Source organism: Catharus ustulatus, chromosome 8, assembly GCF_009819885.2.
Source record: "Catharus ustulatus isolate bCatUst1 chromosome 8, bCatUst1.pri.v2, whole genome shotgun sequence".
NCBI lineage: Eukaryota > Metazoa > Chordata > Aves > Passeriformes > Turdidae > Catharus > Catharus ustulatus.
Window position 1 is genome coordinate 34463060 of NC_046228.1, and position 23562 is coordinate 34486621.

The following is a 23562-nucleotide window of genomic DNA, read 5'->3' on the forward strand; positions in this document are numbered from 1 at the left end:
GTCTTTTCATCCTTTAAAAGGAGGTTTTAATCCTTGTTACTTACCCTTAAATGCAGCTATGCTGACTGCAGAGATAATTGTCTTAATTATTCCTTAGTCATGTAAGTAAAAATACTAACTGAATGTTTATTCACAATCATGACCTTTTTTTCCCTTGTCTAATGAAGATTTACAAATGCATCTTTCAGAATGAAGAAAAGAATAAGGTAACAAACACTAAAAATAACATTGTTTTCAGCTGAGGAATACATTGTAGGATCCCTCTCCCCAACTCAGAAAGAGTAGCCAGGAAAGGATAGGGAAAGCTGTGGGAATCACAAGTACAGAATGGCTTCTCCAAAGAACAGGTCAGGACTGTTAGCTCTGACTGATTACTCCTGTGCTAAGGATGTCTGACCCTTTGCTGTTACACCCTCTGGTGTAGTTTGGAACAGTAACACACATTTCCTTCCTCAAGCACATTGTCTCCCTGGCTGGGACCATTAAGCCCCAAGTTCTTTTCAGAGCAGCTTCACAGGTAAGGACAGCACAGCACTGCTTGTTTGTCTGTTTCATAATTGTTCCTGAGTTCGATTTAAAACAAGACAATTTACCCCATTAGCTGGTTTTTTTCCCAATAACTGCAGAGCCCTAAAGAAAAAAAAAAAACCCCTCAACTGTGTCCTGTAAATAAATGAAAATGCTTTGAAACAAGCCAACCTTTGAGTCTCACATTTGTCAGAGGCAGGACACAGCAAGCCTCCAGAACATTTCTTTATTGTGCAAGTGCAAGATTTCAGTACTCGCCCAGGGTAGAGCAATACACACCCAGGAGCCATCACTTTATAAAGCAAGAGTAAGCTTCAATCCTTAAGGAATGATAAAAGCCAAAATTTCAAACACATAATCCATTCCAAACCACCATCAAAACATGTTTGGATCAACAAAGTCATGTTTGTTTTCTTATCTAACTTTATGCATCAGTCACTGTTAAACAACCTTGAGGATTTTGCCTGACACTCCAAGCTCACTGTCTGTACCCAGAGGAAGTCAGGAGTGAAACAGACTTTTGCTGTCTGGCCACTCAGAGCTAATGATTTTTGTTTTTTTCATCACATCACTTTCATTCCAAGGAACCTCCACTGCATTGGTGGTTGGGCTCACACAGAAACACTCCCAGGCAGACAGGAGAGGGGAGGGAAAGCTTCCCCTAAGCTGAGGGAAGGGAGAGATGGATGGACACCTCCCCCTTGTTTCTCTCAGTTTCAAGGAAAGACAGCACACAAAACTGATAATTACAATAATTTTACCATAGACATAACTGGACAGAGTCTGTCCCTCCCCTCTTGGCCCTTGCTCTCTCAGCTCCACAATTAGTGTGTGTTTGTGACTTAAGGTTGATGAATTCCTGTTGTAAGAGCAAGGTGCTGTTCATGCCATGGGAGGTTTCAGGCTGCCTTTCTCCCATGTACATTCCTCAGTGTGCAGTGCTAGGGTCAGCAGATGTTGCTGGGACTCTGTCCTCTCTCCAGCTGTCTCATTTTACAGTGTTAAGTCTTTTTGAGATTTCTCTCCTAAATCCATCGAGGTCCCCCACCAGTTCCACAGTTTCCAGGCCTGACTAGCAAACAGCAGATGGCGTGGTTGCCTCAGCCTGGGAACCTAAAACCCACCCCCAAAGGGGAAGTGATCCACCTGTAAGTGAATTTATGGGCTATGATTTGCATGTGGTGCCATTTACAAAAGACACAAACTATGTGTAGGTAAACAGGCATTTTTATAAAAGGAGAAGAGAGTATGTACATCACCGGGAACAAATGCAGACTGTACTGGAATAGGTATCTATGTATGTATTTAATTTATAAATTAAAATAGAAACTTCATGAAAACATTGACACAAAGGAATAAAGCTTCAACACAAGGCAGGGGGAATTCATATTCCTCTTGGAAAACAATGGGATGACACTTTAAATATGATGTCATGTTTACCATTACAACCACCCTCCAGCCACAGATATTTTTCATAACCTCCTGCCTGGATTTTTAGCCCAAGACCCATTCCCCAAACAAACTTCCTCCTAAAATCTCACATATTCTCCTAACGTAGATAATTAAATAGTAAAATAGTAATATACTGCTCTGCGTAGCAGTTTTTTTCATAATATAAACCAGCACCTCTCAGATAATATTGGCTTATCTGATAAATGAGTACTTGATGATTAAACATAAAATTCTTGTCTTTTTGTAAAAGACAGAAATGCTTTGAAGGTGCTGTATTTAAGCCACACTTTACTTTTACAAAACTCAGCTTTATTTACTACTGAGGAGTGGATTCAGGGGGTTCTTTAAGCATCTCTGATTTCCAGGACAGGGATGGTTTCATTGGAATCACTGGATTAATTAATGGACTCAGGAAATGCGTAACTGAAACTCAGCTTTTGTTCTGACATAAAAATTCCTAAGCTATTTTTCACTCCTACAGATGGAAATCATTTACCTGAATCCCTTTCCTTGTACATGTTGAGTGTTTAGTCCTTTAGTGTCTTTTTAATTTTATATCACACTGAGAAAAGATTTGCTTAAAAACTTAATAGTGGAAAAAATCTTTATAAAGAAACACCAAATAATTACAGTGTTTCAATTCTGTTAATGATCAGTATAACTCCTTATGGCACACCTGTCTCTGTTTTTGTAAAATATTGCTAGGAATGGTCGACATGGAATTCAGAATTCCCAGGATTAAAAACCAAACAAATCAGCACTATCTTACTAACAAGAAAAAAGTCTGTAAATGAAAAACAAAAGTCAAATGCTCATTTTGGCTGAAGAAGCTCCTACTGAGGTTGAAAAGCTTGTGGGAAAGAACAGCCCTTTGTTCTCCATTCTAGCAATTAGTTAGTGTGGAATTTTGTGGAAGTCCAAAAAATTCCAAGTAGCTGAACTATGTCAAAAGGAGTTGAAATAATGTCTTAGAAAAAGCACAATAACAGTAAAAATTACTGGTAACACAAAAGTATACACAGCACATACATGAATCAATGCCAAATAACATTGGCTATTCAATATACAGGCTGAAAAGCTCAATGTGAAAAAAAAAGGTGTACAAAATGTATTCAGATTTAAACATCTCAATCAGTCAGTGTCTGTTAGAGAAACATAAAAACAATGCCCTGTCAAGGTCTACTCACAATTCATCACTTTACTACAGCTACAATAAATATTCCACATTCTATGCCTTCAGAGGGGAAAAAGCTCTCTTGTAAAACACAAGGAAATCAGGTATGTAAGGACAGAGTTGCTTCAGAAATCATTCTCCTGCAGTCATTGGTGTTTGTCTGGTGTTGGCTGATGAGCAGATCTTGGACAGAAGATGTCCAAGTTAAAAAGTGTTATCACCAAAGAATTCAGTGCCCAAGTGACACAAAGACGAGAAACAGGAGCAGTGCCAGTGACACAAGCACTCCACATGTGGGAAAGGCCATCAGGGATGTGTTTCCTCTGAGGACTCTGAATGCCAAGGGGGGAATCAATGTGACTTTTGGGAGGAGCCCTCACCTGGATGGGGGACGGCCCACCCACCTCCAAGCCAGAGGATGGAAAGAAACCCCTCCCCACTGCACCCACTGGTGATGGAAGCATGGGGAACCCGTGTCATCTGCAGGCTGTCCCCATAAATCAGGAACTGCCTCCCATTGCTGCCCTGCTCAACATCTGCAGCTCATTCTGCATCACTAAAGCCACGAGAATGCTCTGGGCTCAGGCTGTTCCTGCCTGCATTGGGGGGATAATCTCAGCTCTTCTGGGGTGTTGGTGAACACAGCACTTACTGCTCTGCCTCTGCCCATTCTGAACTGTCATGGTGAGCAAGAACAGGGAATAGCAGAGCAAAGGGAATGGGACAGGTCATGAACGAGTGCTGAGGGACCAGGCTCAGAGAAGGAGTCTGCTTATGGTGGCCTGCACAGTCTTCTGCCAAGTGTCTCCCTCTCCTTTTCCCTGACACCACCCAGAAAAGGCTGTGGAATTTAAGGAGCTAACATTCTTAAAAAAAAAAAAAAAAAAAAAAAAAAAGGGTGAAACTGCTCTGTCAGTGGCACTGCTGGTAGGGTGCATCATCAGTGTAAAAGCAAATCTTTGCAGGAGAGCAAAAGGGACGATTTGCTGAAGCAATATTTTGAAACATGACTGTGAAAAAACAATGGAATTATCACAAAATGGAATTTTACACTCCCAGCAAGAGACAAGAGACTGACAACAGCATACCATGGAAAGCAATAGTATAAGTTGCACTCCACAATCAGTCCTCTCGTACCTGCCATTAGTATCTAACTGACTAAGCTTTGAAACAGCAGTTCAACAAACTTGTGTTTTGCAGGAAAAACAAAAGTTTAGCAGGTTTTTCTTGAAAAAAAAATCTGCAATATTCTAACTCCATTTAAAAAAGAACAAACAAAATAGTAAGAAAGCTACCAAACTGCCCTGCCCTTGCTGCCTTTTAAACAGTAAAAGCTTTACAGTCAACTCTAAAATAAATCACAAACATCTACAGTCCTAATTCATGTTTTGTCACGATGTTCTCATCAGACCAAAATGTTTACCAAAGCAGGCATACAAGGAGGGAGGAAGGATAGATAATAACAGTGAGTGGAAAAAATGATCAAAACGTGACCAACAGAGATTTTCTGAAAACGCAGAAAAGCAAGCAGTTATTTTGTCTGGACATCTGGAAGATATAGGGACAAAAAGAAGGGAAGAAAAAAAAAAAAAGAAGTATAAAAGAAGGGGAAACCTTCATCCAGCAAAGCATTTGCACGTAGGCTCAGGGTAAAGCACAGCTTAAAGCTAAGCTTGAACCTAAGCTGGATTCAGAGGAGGGAAAACAACAGCAACAGACAGTAATACTTGAGCAGGTACCCTCCAAGAACTTGCCATCTTCAAATAAACGTCTTTCTAGTTTAATTTTTCAGCTCTTTCTAGCCAAGCCTGTGATTTCAGGCTGCAGAATGTTGCTGAAGAGGACACAGCGACTCTTGCCAGACTTTGGAACAGACCACCTAAGGTGGGAAGAGACCGTTTCCAATCGGCTGGTCCCCGACATAGCCCTTTTGATCTTTGTAAATGTAAATGAAGCGTTGTGGAGGGAGCGTCTCTCTGGGAGAGGTCACTGGCACCTGGTCCCTAGGTGTGGCCTTGGGGGATATGTTTATCCCCACCAAAAACGGGTTTGCCCATAGAAAGCACCTTTTCACTACTGAGCCTGGGGAGAAAAAGCACGATAGGAATGTCCTTAGGACATTTTGGGTGAGGAACTTTTGCACACTTATTCCAAAAGCCCATTAAGAATATGCCTAAAAGAAAACACAATAGAGCAAACAATTTGCCCCCCAAAAAATCATTAACAAAAAGTAAAAGTAACATTATCAAACTATATATATAATGGTTTTCATTTAAAAAGAAGGAAAAATGCACAACTACCGCCTGCAGTTCTGGTCAGGTTCTCCCTCTGCCCACCCCAAAAAAAGTAAAAATAATTTTAAAAAGAGACAATAAAATAAATTAATCTTTCCACCAGCCTGGTTCCCAACTGAAACAATTTTTTCCCCTCGCTACTCTGTTTCCTGAACACATCAGTTAGACATCTCAAGAAAAATATCTGCAATTCTTCAGATGAATCTGAAAGTAGGACTTTTCCCCCGGTCTTTGCAAACCTGGATTTATTTCGACAGTAGACTTCCTGTGCACTGGAGAGAGGAGATGGGTGTCAGGTACAGGTGTCCTTATCAGAAAATCAGAATGATTCCACCTGTGCTGACAAAGAGTGTTTGAATCTGGGATTGCTCTGGGTTAATGGCATCCCTTTGAGCTTGAAATCAGCACTTTCTCCCCAACTGTAATGTGAATTGCTTAGCACTTCGATCTGTCTAATGACTGAGGTAATACCATTCATTAGCTCTCATAACAATGGCCCTGGCTCACCAAAGTGTTTCAATATGCAAATAGAATCATTTAGGCCAGCGGGAATCACTCCCTCAAAGTTAAATATGTGGTTTATGCACTCAGGGAAGTAGAGATGTTTTGTCGTGTTCAAAAGATAGGTACTTATTTTAAGTTTGAGGATATTCTAAATAAATTGCAAGAGCTGTGGTGGAAATATACTTGAGCTTACGTGTGAACCTTCAGCAGTGGGCGCTGAGTAAAAAGGATGCCAGGTTTGCATGGCAGCAGGTAGGAAGTATCCAGGATTGTATATTCTGCCCTTCAGGCAGCTGGGAAATGTCCTCTGAACCCCTCAGCACTTTGCCAAATCTCTACTTCCCTTTGGTGAATATATTAAAACATGCAACAGTGGAACTGAACCTTTGTGATCCTTTTTTTCCATCTGGACGTACATCTGTGGAGATGCACCCACAAAAGGGCCTTAATGGGCCAGCAGAAAACATTCCTGGAGGGCTCCAGACAAAGCACATCCAGAGGGTGCAGTGGAGACCAAAGCACAAGCACAGGAAGCAAAGGAATTAGTCAGTGAAACCAGACTTTTTCCACACTCCACATTGTCCTCTTCTGACAACATATTTCATGCCTTCAGAATCCAGTATGGTATAAAAAAATCCAAACAAACCAATGTCATTTCCTTATAATTAAACGGGAAAAGAAAGTTTGTGATTAAAAGGTTAAAGATGGAATCATCAATGATACAGGTGGAAGTTTGTCACCTGGTAACCAGAAATGGGAGCATAAAGTGTTATCACATCCTCTCTGAGCAGCACTCTGAACTGAACGTGGGGGTTTCTCTGCTTTTCTAAAGAGAATTGTTCAAGAAGGGTTTCTTTCTTGGATCAAAGGATCCCCTCCCAGAAATATTGTCTATGTCTTGCACTCATTTATGTAGCTGCTGCTGGAAAATGAGCCTAATTCTTCATCTGAAGAGTCCGACCACAATAGTAGAATGAAGTGAAAATGACCAAAGAAAAAAGAATATAAATGGTGCCATTCTCAACCCCTGCCACTGGCCTCTGGGAGAAAACAGAAAGCAAAGCAGAAAGTGCTGGCACGCCGAGCTCCCGCAGCCCCAGCATCTGGGCACACATTCCTGGTGCACTGCTGAGGAACTCTTCCCAAGCTCCAGGGAGGGAGCTTGCAAAACATCTCCAGCAAATCTTCAGGAAGGTCCTCCTTCTCCTTTCACTCTGCTGTCACTTCCCAACTTCTCCACCCTCAGACTCACTTTCTGGCTATCAGCCAAGGAGTTTGACCCTTGAAGTGGCACACAAAAGGTTTCACGTGAAAACAGACAGGCAGAATTGACAGGAATCCACAGCAACAGCAGCCTGGTTACAGGTTTTAGTAGGGACAGGGCCTGAAACTAAATTGCCACACTCAGGGTGGTACAAGCCCAGCTGCCCCACTTGGGTTTCTTTGACATGCAAGGAGCTTAGGTTTGGGAAGAGCAGCAGGTCAGTGTGGTATCACTGATTTGAGCCCTCTCATCTCTCCCCAGCAGCTGATGAGATTGTACGAGTGTTGGGGCTGTAGAGCAGCAATCCAAAACTGTTATGTGGTACTTCAATTAAAATCCCAGGCTATAATCTGCCGCAGCCACAGGGAACATTTGTCACCATTTTTCCAACCTTAAAATGAGTGGGCACCCCACGCATTTTCTCAGTAGTAGGTAAGACTTTGCTGACCCAAATCAGGTACTTCCAAGAGTTCTGGCAATTTCACTTCAAGGTCCCTTACACCTCAGGCAAGAGTTTTCTCACAAATATAGCAGTCAAAAAACAGCCCAAGAAACAAAACAGGTACAGCATCACCTCGAGAGTCCCTAACCTTTCAGGAGGCAAGACAAGATAAAATGTGCACTCGCCCCGCTCTTGGATCAGATAAAAACAACCAACAACAACCCCATGCAGTACAATCACAAAAACCATGCTGCACAGACCCAAGGGAACAGGAAGCATTGGCAGGGTCTGCTACAGACCCCTATGTTTTTAAGGATTAAAACTAGCCAGGATTTTTAGAAGGAACTGAAGCATTCAGACATCCTACCTTACAGCTTCAAGAACGCTTCAAGATCAGAGCAGGAACTCACTGCTGCTCCTGCTACCTTCCATACCCAAAACACGAGGAGTACACCTGGCTGGGTCTTTAGTAACTGCTTGAACAGGTGTGAAATTAAAGCACAATTGGAACATTAGCTGTTCCAATTAGCTTAGCTTCACAGCTGCAAAGCCTTTTAACAGGGACTTGGGGCTTAAACTAATGACATCTATTACTGAGAAAACCAGCAAGAATCCCTCAGTGCTCTGTGGTTCATTTTCTTTCTGTGCTGTTTTAGCTCCAGTACGCCAAGCATCTCATGAAAACACCATGCATGGAAGCGTTTCATCCCAAGGACAATGTTGGCACGAGAACAAATAGTTGTAAATACCATTAATTAGTTTAGGTTGAAAGTTGCAAGGCGTTTCCTAACTGCGAGGGCACTGGAGTCGGAACAGCCTGCAGGGCGGGGAGGGAAAGGACACAGGACAGTGGAAACCTCACTGGTTTTTAGATGAAGTTCAAAACAATTCTGAAAGGGCGAGGTGGCAGATGGATTGCAGCAGCCAGAGGCTGGGCTGGGCTCCTTGGGCACTCCCCAGCAGTCCTTTCCCTGTGTACAAGGGAACTACGTCCCTTACTCTGTCATTTTATTACGATGGTGCTAAAAGGCTGCACGGAACCATCTGGAAAAATAACTGATTAATAATTTGGGAACAGGTGAATAGCTGAATATGGGAGGATCGTGGTGGTGCCCCCTTCCACTGGCACAGCTGCAGGCAGGAGCAGCAGAACTCCTGTTGTAGTGGCAGCATCATGCAAAGAACAGGACTTCCGTGCATCAGTCTCTCTAATAAATCACCACTCGTGTTTTCTTTTGGGATCACTAAATACTGGCAGCTTCCCCCTGAGACTCTTGCATTGCCCACTGCTTTTGCCCTCTATGTGAAGGGCCAAGGCGAGTGGATATGTTTTAGGGAACAGATTTAAGCTTCCAATTTCTTCCTCATTTTCTAAGGAAAGCACGCTGTTACATTCACTTTAGTCTGGTTGTGTTTTCCTCTCTGGGAAGTTTTGACTTGAGACATCAACAAAGGTAGGTCAGGAAGGATAATTAAGATGTGCATATGCAAATGATAATTACACACTCTGCAAATTTGCATGCAACCTTTGGTTAACATTTTAAAAAGCCACATGGATTGATTTCACAAACACACATTTGTTAGGATATCAAGGTATGCTGCGTTATGCTTCATTTTAAATAAGGCTTTAATTAAGCTGCTTGAAGGCCGACAATTTAGAAAGGGATTAGAATTTCTTGCCAGCCAGGGCTCTTTTTGATGAGGGTTATTCCAGGTCATGGGAGGGTAATTATAAATCATGGTGTCTCCACATTCCCAGTGCATGGGGGCTACGATGAGGTTTTTCAGCAACACTTTAATTCATCACAACAGAAGTGTTAATATTTCACTTTAATAAAAAATACATAATATTTTGAAATATTCTTGAATGATCCAGCTTGAAAAATGAAAATTACCTTTAAATCTATACAGGGCAGTTCCTTTGGGCATTTTTAATGCAATAATTTATTAAGTTCCTATATTCATCATGTGTGCACAAATACCATGTAAATATTACAGCTGTACTCCATGACAAAACAAGCATAATGCAGACATAGAATCATACTGAGAACTGACAAATGGGAAAAAAGGGAGATCTAGTATTTTCTGTACAAAAAATATGCCACTTTCTGATAATTTGTAAAAATGCATAACTTGGCATTTCAGAGAAGAACACCGTATAAAAATAAATATTCTATGTACAGTAACACACACAGGTCAGTCCAGGGTTAGAATCATCACTGCAAAAGAAAACATAAACAAATGTTAGTGACAGCTCACAGGACCACACCATGGGGGGAAGGACACTGTTAGGGAAGCTGGCTCTGGGTTCTCCAGGAGGAAAAGGAATGCTGATGGATCTCAGCAGGGACCCTTTCCACCTCTCCAGGTGGCAGAGTGAGGGCAGGAGATTCATCCCAGGCTGACTCTGCCTCCACCCTCTTCCTCCCACTGTGGTTGAGCACTTGGCATTAACACCCACAGTGGGCAGGGGGTGTCTGAGGGAATCCAGCAGGAAATCTCATCTTTGTGCCAGGATCAGAGCACTTTGGGGCCAGGCAGCTCCAAGGCCACAGACACAATTCTCTCCTTTGTAGCCCATAGAGCTGAACTGTGACATACAAATAAGGAGCAGTTTTGGCTGCCACTTTTCTGGGGTACAGTCCTGGAAATCCCAGCCATGCATCCACACCTCTTCTGCCCCTAGCCAAATTCATAGAAAAACATTAGCAGGACCCACGGCACTGCCAACTCAGCACAGCAACACTTCCAAGACTACTTTACCTTATTCCAGCAGCCTTGAACTGGAAGGCCATCTTCCCCCTGTGAAAAAGATGGATGAAATAGCAGTTTAGGACACAGAAAGTAGTACAGAGATGGAGAAAGGAAGGCATGGGTTAACTGCTACTGCAACAAACAGTTTGAACCAGGACTGGAGGAATAGTCTGAGATATTCCTCACCCTTTGGATGACCCAGACTTCTGGCTGGCAGAACCAGTGCAGCCTGAAGCAGGGGCTGGGGTGAAGAGGGGAAATGCCTGCAGGCTGTGCAAGGAGCTTATGTACCCGAGAACCACTCTTCCCTAAGGAAGGAGTCTATCCAGGCTTCCTTGAAGGAAAAAGAGAAGCAAGTCCAACTCAGCCAGGGGCTGGCAGTGGAAAGTGAAAGGTGGCTGCTCTGTGTCCTCAGGCTTGGCTCTGTAACACTGAGCTTGAAAGCCAATCCCAGAGTCAGCACCAACCTCAGACCCTGAGGAGGGTCTGGGAAAAAATCTCCATTTCCTTTCTGCCCTATCTGTTAAAGGGTTTGCTTTTCACGTGAGAGACTGCCCAGTTATCCCTCCTTGCCTCTGGGGAGATCCTCCTCCAGGGAAATTAGGAAGGCAAGCAGCTGGGCAGCCCCTCTGCTGGTTCAGGCTGTCTCAGCTGATTCCCTGGAAAGGGACTTTGGCTTCAATAACATCAGTGGGATTTCTGTGAAAATCCCCTGGCACTTCTGTAACCATGATGTCTTGGGCTCCATGGCTGGGAAATGCTTTTGTAAATGACTGCTGTTCATTTAAACCCTGGGCAGCCCTCTTTGATGGGCTAGATATGACACCAGCGCTAAGGTGCTCTGGAGCAGCAGATAAAGTCAGGTGTAAGGAAATACATCTCTGACACAAGAAGTCAAATTCTCATGCTGTGTGCACGTGGCAGATTCATGGTCTATCACTATTCCCCAGGAAACCCCAAAAAAATACAAACAGAAAAGCAAATGCACAGTAATATCTTGAGGAATTAACTATTTACTGGAGATGCACTTCCAGGGGGCTGATGGACTGAACATTGCCATTATGGTATAACAACATTGCTTTTCAAATGCATTTTTTGGACTTTGGTCTCCTTGTGCTGTTTCCTCCCCTTCCCCAACTATGTGCAAATATGGAATTCCAAGTTACTGACTGGGTAAATTGTGGTATTCCCATTGGTACACTGGTGGAGATAGGAATGACTGGCATAGTGCATGGCAGGAGGAGATGGGAAGTTAGGTGTATGATGGAATGGGAGGCCAGGGAGTCACAGCTTAGGGATCAAAGGAAGACCAGAGTCACAAGGAAGTGTTTGTTGCGGGCCAATGTGCCGAGAACGGAAACATGACATGCTTATTAGTACCAAGGATCTCCTTCCACATATCTCAGATGTGCAAAGAGTTAGTTCACAGCCTCCAGAAGCTACACACATGGATGTGTCAGCTGGATGCTAAGCTTTTAACCTAGTTGGATCAAAAAACATGCTTATTCACATCCCCAAGCTAGCTTGCATGCCAGAACACCATGTATAAAAAATAACAGCATCCGTATTTCAACAGATTTTCTGGCAAGTTTCCCTTTAACAAAATAGGTATGAAAAGAAGTGTGAGTTCTAATATGGCCATGTGGGGCAAATCCTCACTGGGAGCAGTGACAAAACCAGGAAGGGCATCTGCCAGGGTACTGGTAGAAAGAATCCTGGCACTTGTGAAATCAGGTGCCTTTCTCAGCTATAGAGAAACCTGGCTATGATCAGTGGAAGACAAAGCACATGGCCCTGTGCTCTTCCTCCTTTGTGCAGTTCTGGGCAGGTATGGTTTCACCTGTGGGACTGGAAGAAGTTTCTACTACCCAGAATTTACAGAGCAGCAACTGAGACTTTACCAGTGGTCACTGCCCCAAAGAGGCAGTGGCAGCACCCAAACGAGGGAACACTGGAAGGAAAATTATGTTAGCTCTTCACAAAGCTCAAATAACAAAGATTTTAATGGCAATTTCATGGCTTTTTTTTTTTTTTAATTTTTCCCTCAAGAAGCTAGAAAACCTTTCAAACTAAACATGGCTTTTTGCTTTGGGATACATTTTCCCAGCTAGTTAAGCTAACAATATCCCATCCCTTGTAAATGGCATCAAACATCCTTAAGTGAGCATAAAACTTGGAAGGATATCCTCAAGCAAACCTTGTCATGCCAACCAGGGCTGGATGGGCAGGGGGTACAAGTTTCTTTGTATTGCAGAGATGTTGGGACTGTCCCAGGGAGCAAAAACATCATCTGAATGCTGCATCCCCAGAAAAAATTAATAAATTGGTGACCTTTACTGGGATACTAAGAAATCAGCTGGGGTTAAGTGTTTCTGAGTACTTTTGCTCTACAACAGTCAGGCTAGATCAGGCACTAAGACAATAATCATTTTATCATTTGAATAAGATGGATATTGGGAAACAGGCAATTCTAAATTTAAGGTTTTTGGGTGCTATGGGTACAATCTGGACTTTTGAGGAGAGTCATAAATAGGAATTATCCAGCAAGGAGGTTAAGTGTCCCCATTAATACTTTTCACATGGGCTTACTAATGGGATAACTATTATTTTCAGTCATCTTCATGCATGGGGTGAATGAGGTCATATGGAACCACGTCAGGCTGTGCTCAACACACACAAGCACTTAAAAATAGAGTTAATGAAGGACACAAGCACTGCAGCTCCTTGTGAGGAAGCCAAGCCAGTGCAGAGCTGGATCTGCATACACTGGTTTACTGGAAATTGTCAAAGTGAAGGCAAAGGAAGAAGTGAAGCAGCTGTAAATAAAACCACATTCCAAGTCTATTTTTTCTCATGCCACAAAGTGCTGCTGACAGCAGCTGGGAATCAGAGCGAGGGGAAGGGCCTGGTTCTGACAGCAGCAATGAGAGGAAGGGACTGGGGAGACAGGTAAGGGAGGAACTGCCAGGTATTTCTATGGGGGTTCAGAAAACAGCACCAAAAGCCAAAAAGCAAACGAGCATGCAGGAAAGGGAAGGTACACCATACCAATGGGCATGGGGCATCCAGGCCGTCCAGCCCAGGTAACCCCGGCTCACCCTTCTCGCCTTTAAAACCTCGGAGACCCTGTTTATGAAATCAACCACTATCGTTATTTCAGTCAGCGCCAGCCAGCTCCATGTCCGGGAGGAGAGGCCGAGTCCCTGCTGGGACTGGCACAGGGCACTCAGCTGCACACCCAGCACAGACCCTGGCTGCACACTGAGCTGTGTCTGCAGCAGCAGCAGCACTTTCCTTTTTCTGGTTTTCTGTCATCTACGAGATGCTTCTCTAAGCTGAGAGGATGGGAACGGTGTTTTCTCCATTCCAACATCATCCATTCCTCCGATCCTCACTAAGAAACCCAGCAGCTGGATTTCTAAAAGCACGATCCCCATGTTCTCCTGGAATTTGTGGCACTGCTAACAGATTTTTGGCAGCATTTTCCGCAGCATATGAATTTAGATAAAAATGTACACATATTCCTGTATTTATTCATTTGCCTAGACTTATAGCCAATCTGTTTTGACAGAAACACATCCCATTTAGGATAACTGAGGCTTGTTTTCCCTCTGGGTAGTGCAGCTCAAGTGCCCTGTGTGCTCTCAGGCCATCACATCAGCTGGCTGTTATTCCAAGGCAAGGAAACCAGCATTCCAGTTTTGCTGTCACGTGGATTTGATCCCATCAAGCATCTCCAGAGAAGAGCTGTAGCCAGCATCAGAAGAGACAGGGCTCTATCCACAGTGGAGAAAGCCCTGAGCTCCCAGTACATGGGACACCCCATGTACCCAAACCTTTGTGAGGTCTGGAAGAGGAAGGAACATAACAATGGTCACTCAGCAGCCTGATTGCTTAGAGGATCAGTTGGTCCCACAGCTCTGCCACAGGCTGTGGTGGGAACCCAGCTGGGCCTTATCCAAATGTTGTACTTTTGCAAGACCATTATTTATGTTATGATTTCCTTCTGTCTTCCCCATCAACACATCTTAAAACAATACATTTGATGAAACAGGACATACCAACGGACAGGGTGCATCTAATCCAGGTGCTCCTTGGTCTCCCTTATCCCCTTTAGACCCTCTAGAGCCTTTCTTGCCCCTCTCCCCCTGTAAATAATAGTTTAGTCCAAGAAAAAAAAAGAATACACAAAAGCTTTAGGATCATCCATTTCAAACAAATGTCAGCGATAGTTTAAAAGAGGATAAACATTTAGGAAACATTCTAAAATAAATCTGCCTGTGAGATGTTAAGTGAAGACCGACATATGGAGCTGCTGAGCTGTAACTGAGCTGCATAAACACCATGGCTGTGGCTGCAGTCCCACACTGCCAGACTGCGAGGGCTCAGCATCAAAGACCATCACACCACTTCCCAGGGCTCCCCACACCTCAGAGAGGGGCACCTCGGAGAGCTGGCTGACCCCAGGCACACAGCATGGAAACCACCCCTCTGGATAGCAGTGTGCCACCTCAGCTCGATCTCCAGCTGCCTGGGAAGGGCCCTCTGCCACTGGAGCTCTGGGATAGCATCAGGATGCTTTTTCTACCCCTCTTAATTGCCATTCTTAAAGTACAGTAATTTCACGATTATAAGCCACACCTGATTACAGAGGGTGATAAAAGGTATCTGTTCTATCACCATCTGTTGAGGGTGAGGGCAGTGATCCTTAACTCTGCAGGAGATATTCTGCTAATGGGCCATCCATTGAAACCAGGCAGGGCATTGTTCTTTATCTTTTCACAACCCATCCTCCCTCCAGCGAGTCATTTTCTACTAATGGCCATTGAGTCCCACTGTGGCACTGATAAAATTACTGCATCCCATTGGAAGTTGCTCCAGACAGGGGGAAGAGCCCAACATTTCTTACCAAGATAAAAACAGAGGTTTTGGGACACTAAGGGAGCCCCTTTCTCCACTGGACTCCAGAGGAAAACCGGATTTCTCCACATCACCACTGGACCTCCAGAGGGAAACTGCACCTTCTGCAGGAGCACTGCTCCAACTGAATCACATCTGTCACTGCAGGAGGATGCAGCCACCATTTAATGGGACTGCTACCAACACCCTGCCTGACAGGGTGTCAGGTTGTGCTCTGACTTTGTCAGGGTTTGGAGTTTGTTTCTTTGTAGTACTGTATTTCTATTTTAATTTCCCTAGTAAAGAACTGTTATCCCTAATTCCCATATCAATGCCTGAAAGCTCCTTAATTTCAAAATTATAGTAATTTGGAGGGAGGGGGTTTACATTCTCCATTTCAGAGAAGCTCCTGCCTTTCTCAGCAGACACTTGTCCTCCAAACTAAAACAGCAACTTTTCGTTCTTTGTTCATATATAACCCGCACTTCGGGTTCAGACCAAAATTTTGTCAAAATGGTGCGGCTTATAATCGTGAAATTACTGTAAGTCTCAGGGAATGAAGGAAGCACTCAGCTCTGAGTCTGCACAGTCTGGCTGTCCTTTGGGATGCTCTGAGTAGTGCTCTCCCAAAAAACCTGTAAGACCAAGGGATCTACTCTTAGGCAGCACAGCCACAGGGCAGCAACTGGTACTGATCCTTACTGGCAGCACAAGGCAGGGCATAGTGTGGTGTTTCCCAGTTATATCCATACCAAATCCTTCTGTGTAACAGGAAATTCTCAAAGCTGCTGAGCAAGAAACAGGGGGAAGGGGCTGCTGCATAAAAAACTGAACTTAGGGTCCTTGTGGGGAGTGTTACAGGAATTAAGGGATAAAATCAGACAGCACAGGCTGCTGCTTCTTTTTTAAAAAAATGTGTTAAACTAAAAGCTGGCTAGAGAAATGGATGGGAGAGGAGAGGCAACGAGGAGAAGTCACCCAGAGCCAAGCACTGGAATGGAGAGGATAATCCAGGAAAAATGCAGCATGGGTTGCTCTGGAGGAAGGAGCCAGGAAGAAAGGTGGAAGAGGAGGAAGGGATAAAGGGGACAAAGGTGGACCTGTAGGAGCGAGTAAGATGCACAAACACACACATACACACACCCCCAGGCATTAAAATAACAGCAGGACAAGTTCAGGGCTCACACTTTTTCAGCTGGATTACACAAAATGCTGCCTGTTCCCACTGCCATTAGTGCCACAATCCCAGGCACAGCTACGCTGATCTCCTGCTCCAAGCAGAGAGCAGCAGGAGCTTTTCTGGGATTTAAAAAACATGAAGAAAAAGAGGATTTTGGCAAACTGGGACTTCAGAGTAAGCAGAAATCCCTATACAAAGGTTCAGTGGCAAAAGGGATATTTTCTAGGATCTCCTAAGATACTGCCCATTTACACTCCTGAGTTTCTCTCACTTTTCTATTGCAAACCATGGGCTGCAGTGAGGCAGAGTGCATGCATGCTTCAAGGGGCCAGCAAAAATCCCCACTCGTGTTTTGCAGCTCATCCCCTACAAGGAGTTGCAATTTCTCCCAGTTTTCATTTGCTTTTATGAGCTCAAAGAAATCCCATTTAATGGAAGTTAATGAAAGATTCTTCTTTTATCTAAGACAGTTCAAAAACCAACTGAAAAAGTCTAGGGATTAAAAATAACATTTGTTTCAAAGCCACACAAGCAAAATGAAAGTGAAGAGGAAGTTAAGAAGCAAAGCCAGAAACGCAATGATTAAAAAAGGGGAGAACTTTGGTGCTTCCACAAAACTTGAACTTTCTCCCCTAGTTTAAGATGCCAGTTGGCTAGTGCTGTCCAAAACTGCCCTTTCTGTGCAGAGTAAGATCAGAAATCCATTGCAGATAGAAGACAGAGAATACTCACTGTACATCAAAAGCAAATCCGTATAATTAAATCATCACAAGGGAACATGCACTACAAAAAATTACAACTCCTGATAAATTTAGGTGATGCCAGAATCTTATGAATAAAAGGTGTGACTACATACACCTGTACCATATTGAACTGCTTGACATTCATACAATTGTAATATTACAGACTCAAATCCAAAAGTAATTTATATTTATAAATATAAATTATATCCAACCATAGCCCCTAAATGTTTTTATCAAAAAGATTCAGATTCAAAGCCTTAACAGGTAAGAAAAGCTGATGAAAAAGAAGGAGCTTCTCAACATGCATTTCTTAGCAATGCTTATCTTTCCATAACACAGGTGGCACAATGGAAAAGCTGCCATTCCTGTTACTGGGTTTGACCCAGCTCTTCACCATCACATCCACTCAGGACAATGCCTGAGGAGGCTTCAGGCCTGGTTCTTCAAGACAGGCAAATTTAATTTATCTTTTCAAAATTTCCATCTTTCAAATTCTCTGCAGAGTTTGTCTTCTTTGCTAGAAGACAACCTTCTTTTTCATGGTTCAGGGACAATTTAGAAGTACTGAAATAAGATTTGCTGGCTGCACCTCAGCCAAATCTCCCAGGAATCCCTACACACACCAGTAACTAGACAAGCAGGATTTCCTGAAGCACACCATGTTGGTTCATTGACCACAGTGAACACAAAAATCCCTCCTACAGCCTTCAGAGAGATGTAGCACAATGTTCCAGGTGATGGAATGAGCTACAGGTATCACCTTCTAAAACACAGGTGTGCAAAGTTACTTGGGTGAAGGTCTGGCACACAAACACATGCTGGGCTGCCACTGTGTACTGGGGTTAGCAATTAAACACAAGCAGTTTGCCTGCTGACTTACCCGGACTCCCTTGTCACCAGGCACACCTTGTAAACCCTGAAATGCACCAACACAGAAAGAAGTATTTGAAGAAAAGCAGATTTCACCATAGTGCCACTAGAGAGAGGAATGTGTGTTCAGGATTTGGGTTTTTTTCCCATTTTTACCAATGGCTATGTCAAAAATAAACAAAACTTTCCAGGAGGCAACCTCCATCCAGGTGGTAACACCTCTACTACCTACCCTATGGATTCTTCAGACAAAAACAAATTAGTCATGACAATGCAACAAACTTCCTTTTTCACATTAAACAACAAAGCTGCTCCATGGCTGCATTAGAGCACAGCACCAACACTGGCCCCATTTTGCAAAAAGCAATCCCAGACAGTGGAATTAACCTCACTGAAGGCAGCTTTTGTCCCTGAAATGACAAGATAGGGCTCTGTAGACAGGCAGGAGGCAGGCACCCAAGCTGTGAGCTGCTCAAAAGCAGCATTTTGGACTAAGAGATAGATCCTGGGAGCTGCTTTAGGTATTTCAAGGACCAAGGTGAATGAACGGTTTCCTTTCAGCCTCCTCCACACCACTCTGAGTCTGCTCTGAAGCTACTCAGCTTTTTCAGTCACTCCCATGGTGAACAAAATCTTGTAACTTGAGTTCTGCCCAACCCAGCTGTCACTGCAAACCCTCTATTACAGCAGCATCTTCAGCTGTCAACCACAGCTCTGGGGATAAATCCCTAGGATTCCCATACTTACAGGAAGCCCTGCTGGCCCCATTGGTCCTGCAACTCCAGGATCTCCTTTACTGCCCTGAAATGGATACAAAAGAGCAGAAACTGTTCACGTTCCTCTTCAGTACAAACAGGCAGCAGAGCACCATAGAAGAAGCACCAAGGATGCATTTCAAAGCACTTGAAAACCCCCAAGGATGAGATACTCGAGCACCAAAGAGGGTCTTGTATGCACAAGGAGAGGGCAGTTCTAGCTCTGGAAAAGCCCAGAGCTCTTCTATCCCTCACAGCTCTTGTATCTTCAGAGAAGTTACTTAGCATCCATCAGTTCTGAACCAAACTCACCCTTTCTCCTTTTGGTCCTGCTGGTCCCGAAACCCCCATTGGTCCTGGAATACCCTGCAGTTGTAGGAAGCAAAACATATCAGGATGCTTTTATTCCAGGGCCTCCTTAAAGCCAGGAGACACTGCTGCTCCCTTAGGAAAAGCACAGCTTGGGAGGACAGGCTGGTGGTGGAAGGCACCTAGCACCACTACAGCTTTCAGTGTTGGTGGAGATGGATTTGAAGCAGTTGGTAGGGCAATTTGAAGAACATGGCAACTGCTAGGTTAGATCACACCAGCACCACTGTGCAAAGCCTCATTTTTAATTCTGAAGCTCTCTCTTGACAATTATTTCAGCAGGCATTTCTACTAGCTCCACAAACAGGAATTCTTTCCTGATACTTTTTACCAGACAAGGCTGAAAGCTGTAGCAGAATAAAGGCCATTTACACATGTGATAAGCAATTTGCTTTTCTTTTTGCTTATTTCCTTTATTTTCTTTACCCCCTCCCAGAGTTGAGCAAGATGGAAAGCATTGGGTCAGTGGTTCATGCAAGCTGACAGATCCCAAGCTGCAGTGCTGAATGCAGGTGTGCACAGGCACAGATGTGAGCTGGGAGGGGGATCCTCCAGTCCCTCTGCTCCCTCTTTGCCATTCCTGTCATTCCACCAGGCTCCCAGTCACGCTGACAGGAAAACCCGTTGTTTTTCCTAACCCTTTGACACAGAGGCCATCTCCCACCAGCACACCAAACTTCCTTGCTGGTGCTCCTGAGACTCGCGTGGCCTCTGGGAAATTAATCAAAGTGATCTTTAATGTTGGCAGTATGGTGGTTCAGTAATAGCCCCTCTGGCTAAGAACAGGATTTTGGCACCTCCAACTCAACTCCTTGAACCACACAGGTATCAGTCTAAGATTCCATCATGGGGCCTCAATAAAGGACACTTTTCAGGCACATTACCTCACTCCTAGGAAGAATCCAGGAGCAAGCTTCCCAAATGGGAGGGTCTTTTTTAAGAGCCTTAAAGCAAAGGGTCTGGCACTTTTTAATGTCAGTCTGCAATCCTTAAGCACTACAGTAACCCCTCTGATGCAAGCAGATGTGGATCAGGAGAGCTTTTAAAAGAAGTCAAGATCTGCAGAATGCAAGTAGAGGAGTAGCTCATGCAGCACACAACTTCAGCATGGCAAAGGAAGAGAGAAAATTCAGGCTCTCCTTAGATTTGTGCAATCATAGAAATCTTAACTGCCTTCACTTATGCATCATTTAGTACCATGGAATGCACTGAAATCTCCCCTGCATGTCTATAAAATTTTATCTATAGCTTCCCCAAACAAGTGACTGAGCTGCCACTCAGATTCCCTTCTGAAGTCAGAGCAGCTGAAATTATTCCCAGCTATGCTGAGGAGGAGAAACTGCTTTTTGTTTTTAAATAGCCAAAGGGATTGTACAAGGGTGATCTGTGATTTCCCAAGAGGGATTAAAAATATTTGGCTGTTATTTAACAGCTGTTACCCAAGAATAGCAGAATGGTTTGCAGAACCAGGTTGGCATTATTTAGAGTCATAGAATGGTTTGGGGTCTGCAGGGCCCTTAAAGATCACTTCATTCCAATCCCCTGCCATGGGCAGGGACACCTTCCACTATTCCAGGTTGCTCCAAGCCTTGTGCAGCCTGGCCTTGAACACTCCCAGGGGAGGGGCAGCCACAGCTTCTATGGACAACCTGTGCCAGGGCCTCAGAGTAAAGAGCTTTTTTCCTAATATCCAATCTAAACCTATTCAATCTTTCATTTTGAAGCCATTCCCCTTGTCCTGTGACTACAGTTCCTGATGATGTGTCCCTCTCCCATCTCATGGAGAACAACAGGTTGGAGACCCCCCCAGGATAAAGAGGACAGGAGAACAGAGCATCATGGAACCATGCAGAGGTTTCATTTCTCTTGTTACTGAGACAGAGCAGAACAAGTAGGCTGTGATCCCAGGATCCAGACTTGTAGCATCAAAGAAGGCAAGTGTGTGACATCAACTCCTCATGTTAAGTTTAACCCCCTCCCAAGCCTGCTCTGGTAAAAATTAAGATTATTCTTGGTGTAAACAAGACTTGGGTGGCAGACACAAAATGAGTCACAATACCTGGGAGGACAAACGTGGGGTAACAGAAATGGAACTCACCGGTGGTCCAGGCCTGCCGTCTAAACCTGAAGCACCCTGAACAGGCGGGGAGGGTTCACAAAAACAAGGCAGAGGAGAGGGGAGGAGGGTGAGGGGAAAGGAGAGGGGAGGGGACAGGTGAGTAAAGCAGTGACTTGAGACAAACATATGCTTGCAATTAACAAAAACTAAGATCTCAAGGACAGGTGATGGCACTTACAAGCAAATCAACAAAGACACAGAAACACTGAATACATATAATGTTGACCAGCAACTTTCAGATCCTCTTAAGTGTGCAAATTTTCCTCTCTCAATTCCACTAGGAAAAATCCTGGGGAGCTGTTCTGTGACAGGTGGTGAAAAGGACAATGACAGTGGAGCTGGAATCTGCACTGCCTTTGTGGCAGGCTGGGCAACACAGGTGAGACACAAGGCTCGGAGGCTGCTGGTCACCAAGGCATTTACAGGCAGTGCAGAGCCATCAGCTGTTCAAGTTGCTACCAAGAAACTCGGGATTTGTGGTGCCCACTGGGTCAGCTGCAGGCTTGCTCCACTCCACATGCAGTTGTTTGGGGGCTTATGAAACAGGTGGCTCATCTCCCTGTGTCACCAGTGCAGATTTACACCAGACTGAGATCAAGTGGCACTCTGCTGTCTGCTCAGCTCTTGCCCCAAATTCCCTCATCCAAAAGACCTTACAGTGGTTCTGCCCAAGGCCCATCAAGCCCTGTGGCTTGTCTCAGACAGTGGGTGGGAGGGAAAGCTGTGGTAGGATGTAAGGACCAAATACTGAGTTTTCCTCCACTTGAGCATTACAAACTCCTCACCCTATCAGCCATGGAGAAGCCCAAGGCTACTGCAGAAAAATCAGGACTGGAATTCCAGCGTGATGTCAAGCCCCAAGTCAGAGAAAAAGGCAGCAGATCCAGCTTCAGGATTTTACAGTCTGAAATATTTCAGAACCTGCTTGACACTGCATTTAGTTTGACAGCCTGAAGGTACACTGGATCAGGCACAGAAAAGCTTCTGAAGAGAGTTCAGTGGCTCTGAAGAAGATGCAAGTTCCACAGTATCTGATCTTATGAGCTGTACTTCCTGTTTGGCCAGCTGATATTGCTGATCCAAACTAAACATTTCTAAGAGGACCCTTCTGAGCCAGTTCCCCCATCTCTACAGCTCAGAAAGAGTGATGGGAAAAGCCAAGGGACCCTCATGGGGCTCACTGCTGGAGGAGAAGCAGCTAGCACATTCCCTGCCACAAAGAGGAGTTGTTGGGATAATTGCTGGGGCATCTTCTGCTCAGACTGCCACAAAGGACCTCCTTCCCCTGTCTGGATACCCCACAGGCTTGAGGGAATAACCATTTACACACAAAACTTCCACTTGCATTTCTCAGGGGACTGGCTTCTGACTTCTCACTGCTTCACTGAGGCACAATCCCTTGTCTTTGAGCTTTCCAAAAGGATCCCTTTCTCCCCACTGGCTCTGCCTGGAGCCCCAGGCAATGTACATGCTGGGCTCATTTGAGTGCCTGGAGTTAAAGGGGACTCAAGCTTTAGAAGGGAACTACTGTTCAGCACACCTAAAGGAGGAAAACATTTTACAAACAAAGACACGCACATTTCAGCCAAAGTCAGGGACAAGGGACCTGGGTGGTCAAACACAGGACAGCAAAGCCACACAGTACATGAGATGCACCCTGCAGTGTTTGTTCCAGGCAGAACATTTGGGGAAGGTCTACTGCGCCACCAGTGCTTTTATGATGAGAGAACTTGGGGGCTGGTGGAACAACTGGGTGGGACTAAGCTACCACCAACTCATCATCAGGTTTGTATCTAAAGCTCCTGCAACTTCTCTGTAATACACTGTGCCCCAATTCCTCTGGTTAAGCCAAGCAGTGCTCTGACACCAGGCTAATGGGACAGAGCCCACACACAGCAGGGACACACTGGGTCAGGGGGAGCACTGATCCCATGGCAGAAGGGACAGGAATGTTTCAGCTATCAGAGAAGCTCCTTGCATTAAAAACCACCATGCTTTGTACAAAGCTTAGCCCAGGAGACAAAAGGCTGGGGAAGGAGTTTCTCTTTCCACATCTCTGACTTCTGTTTCTGGTCTTGCCCTGAAGTGCAGACAGCCCCCAGGAAAGCTACTGCTTGTTTTCCCAGTCCTGCCAGAAGCAGGAGGAAATAAAGTGATCACTGATCTGTTCAACAGATCTAGAAGCTGAAGGCTCAGTACAGAAATTGAGGCTTTG

General features: G+C 44.4%; 1 protein-coding gene across 6 annotated transcripts in view; it reads right to left on the minus strand.

Moving 5' to 3' along the window:
- Positions 1-9348: 9348 nt before the first annotated feature.
- The window catches only part of COL13A1 (collagen type XIII alpha 1 chain), an 83430-nt gene continuing 69216 nt past the window's right edge, over positions 9349-23562 (minus strand). For 5 of the 6 annotated variants that reach the window (XM_033066750.1, XM_033066754.1, XM_033066753.1 and 2 more), the window contains 7 exons: positions 21327-21362; positions 19172-19225; positions 18852-18905; positions 18115-18150; positions 14474-14560; positions 10422-10460; positions 9349-9877 (listed from right to left, as the gene is read on the minus strand). In XM_033066750.1, the coding sequence (XP_032922641.1) occupies positions 9875-9877; positions 10422-10460; positions 14474-14560; positions 18115-18150; positions 18852-18905; positions 19172-19225; positions 21327-21362 (309 nt within the window). In that variant the 3' untranslated portion in view covers positions 9349-9874. The remainder of the gene's footprint in view (positions 9878-10421; positions 10461-14473; positions 14561-18114; positions 18151-18851; positions 18906-19171; positions 19226-21326; positions 21363-23562) is intronic. The other variant, XM_033066752.1, reaches the window with a different exon arrangement.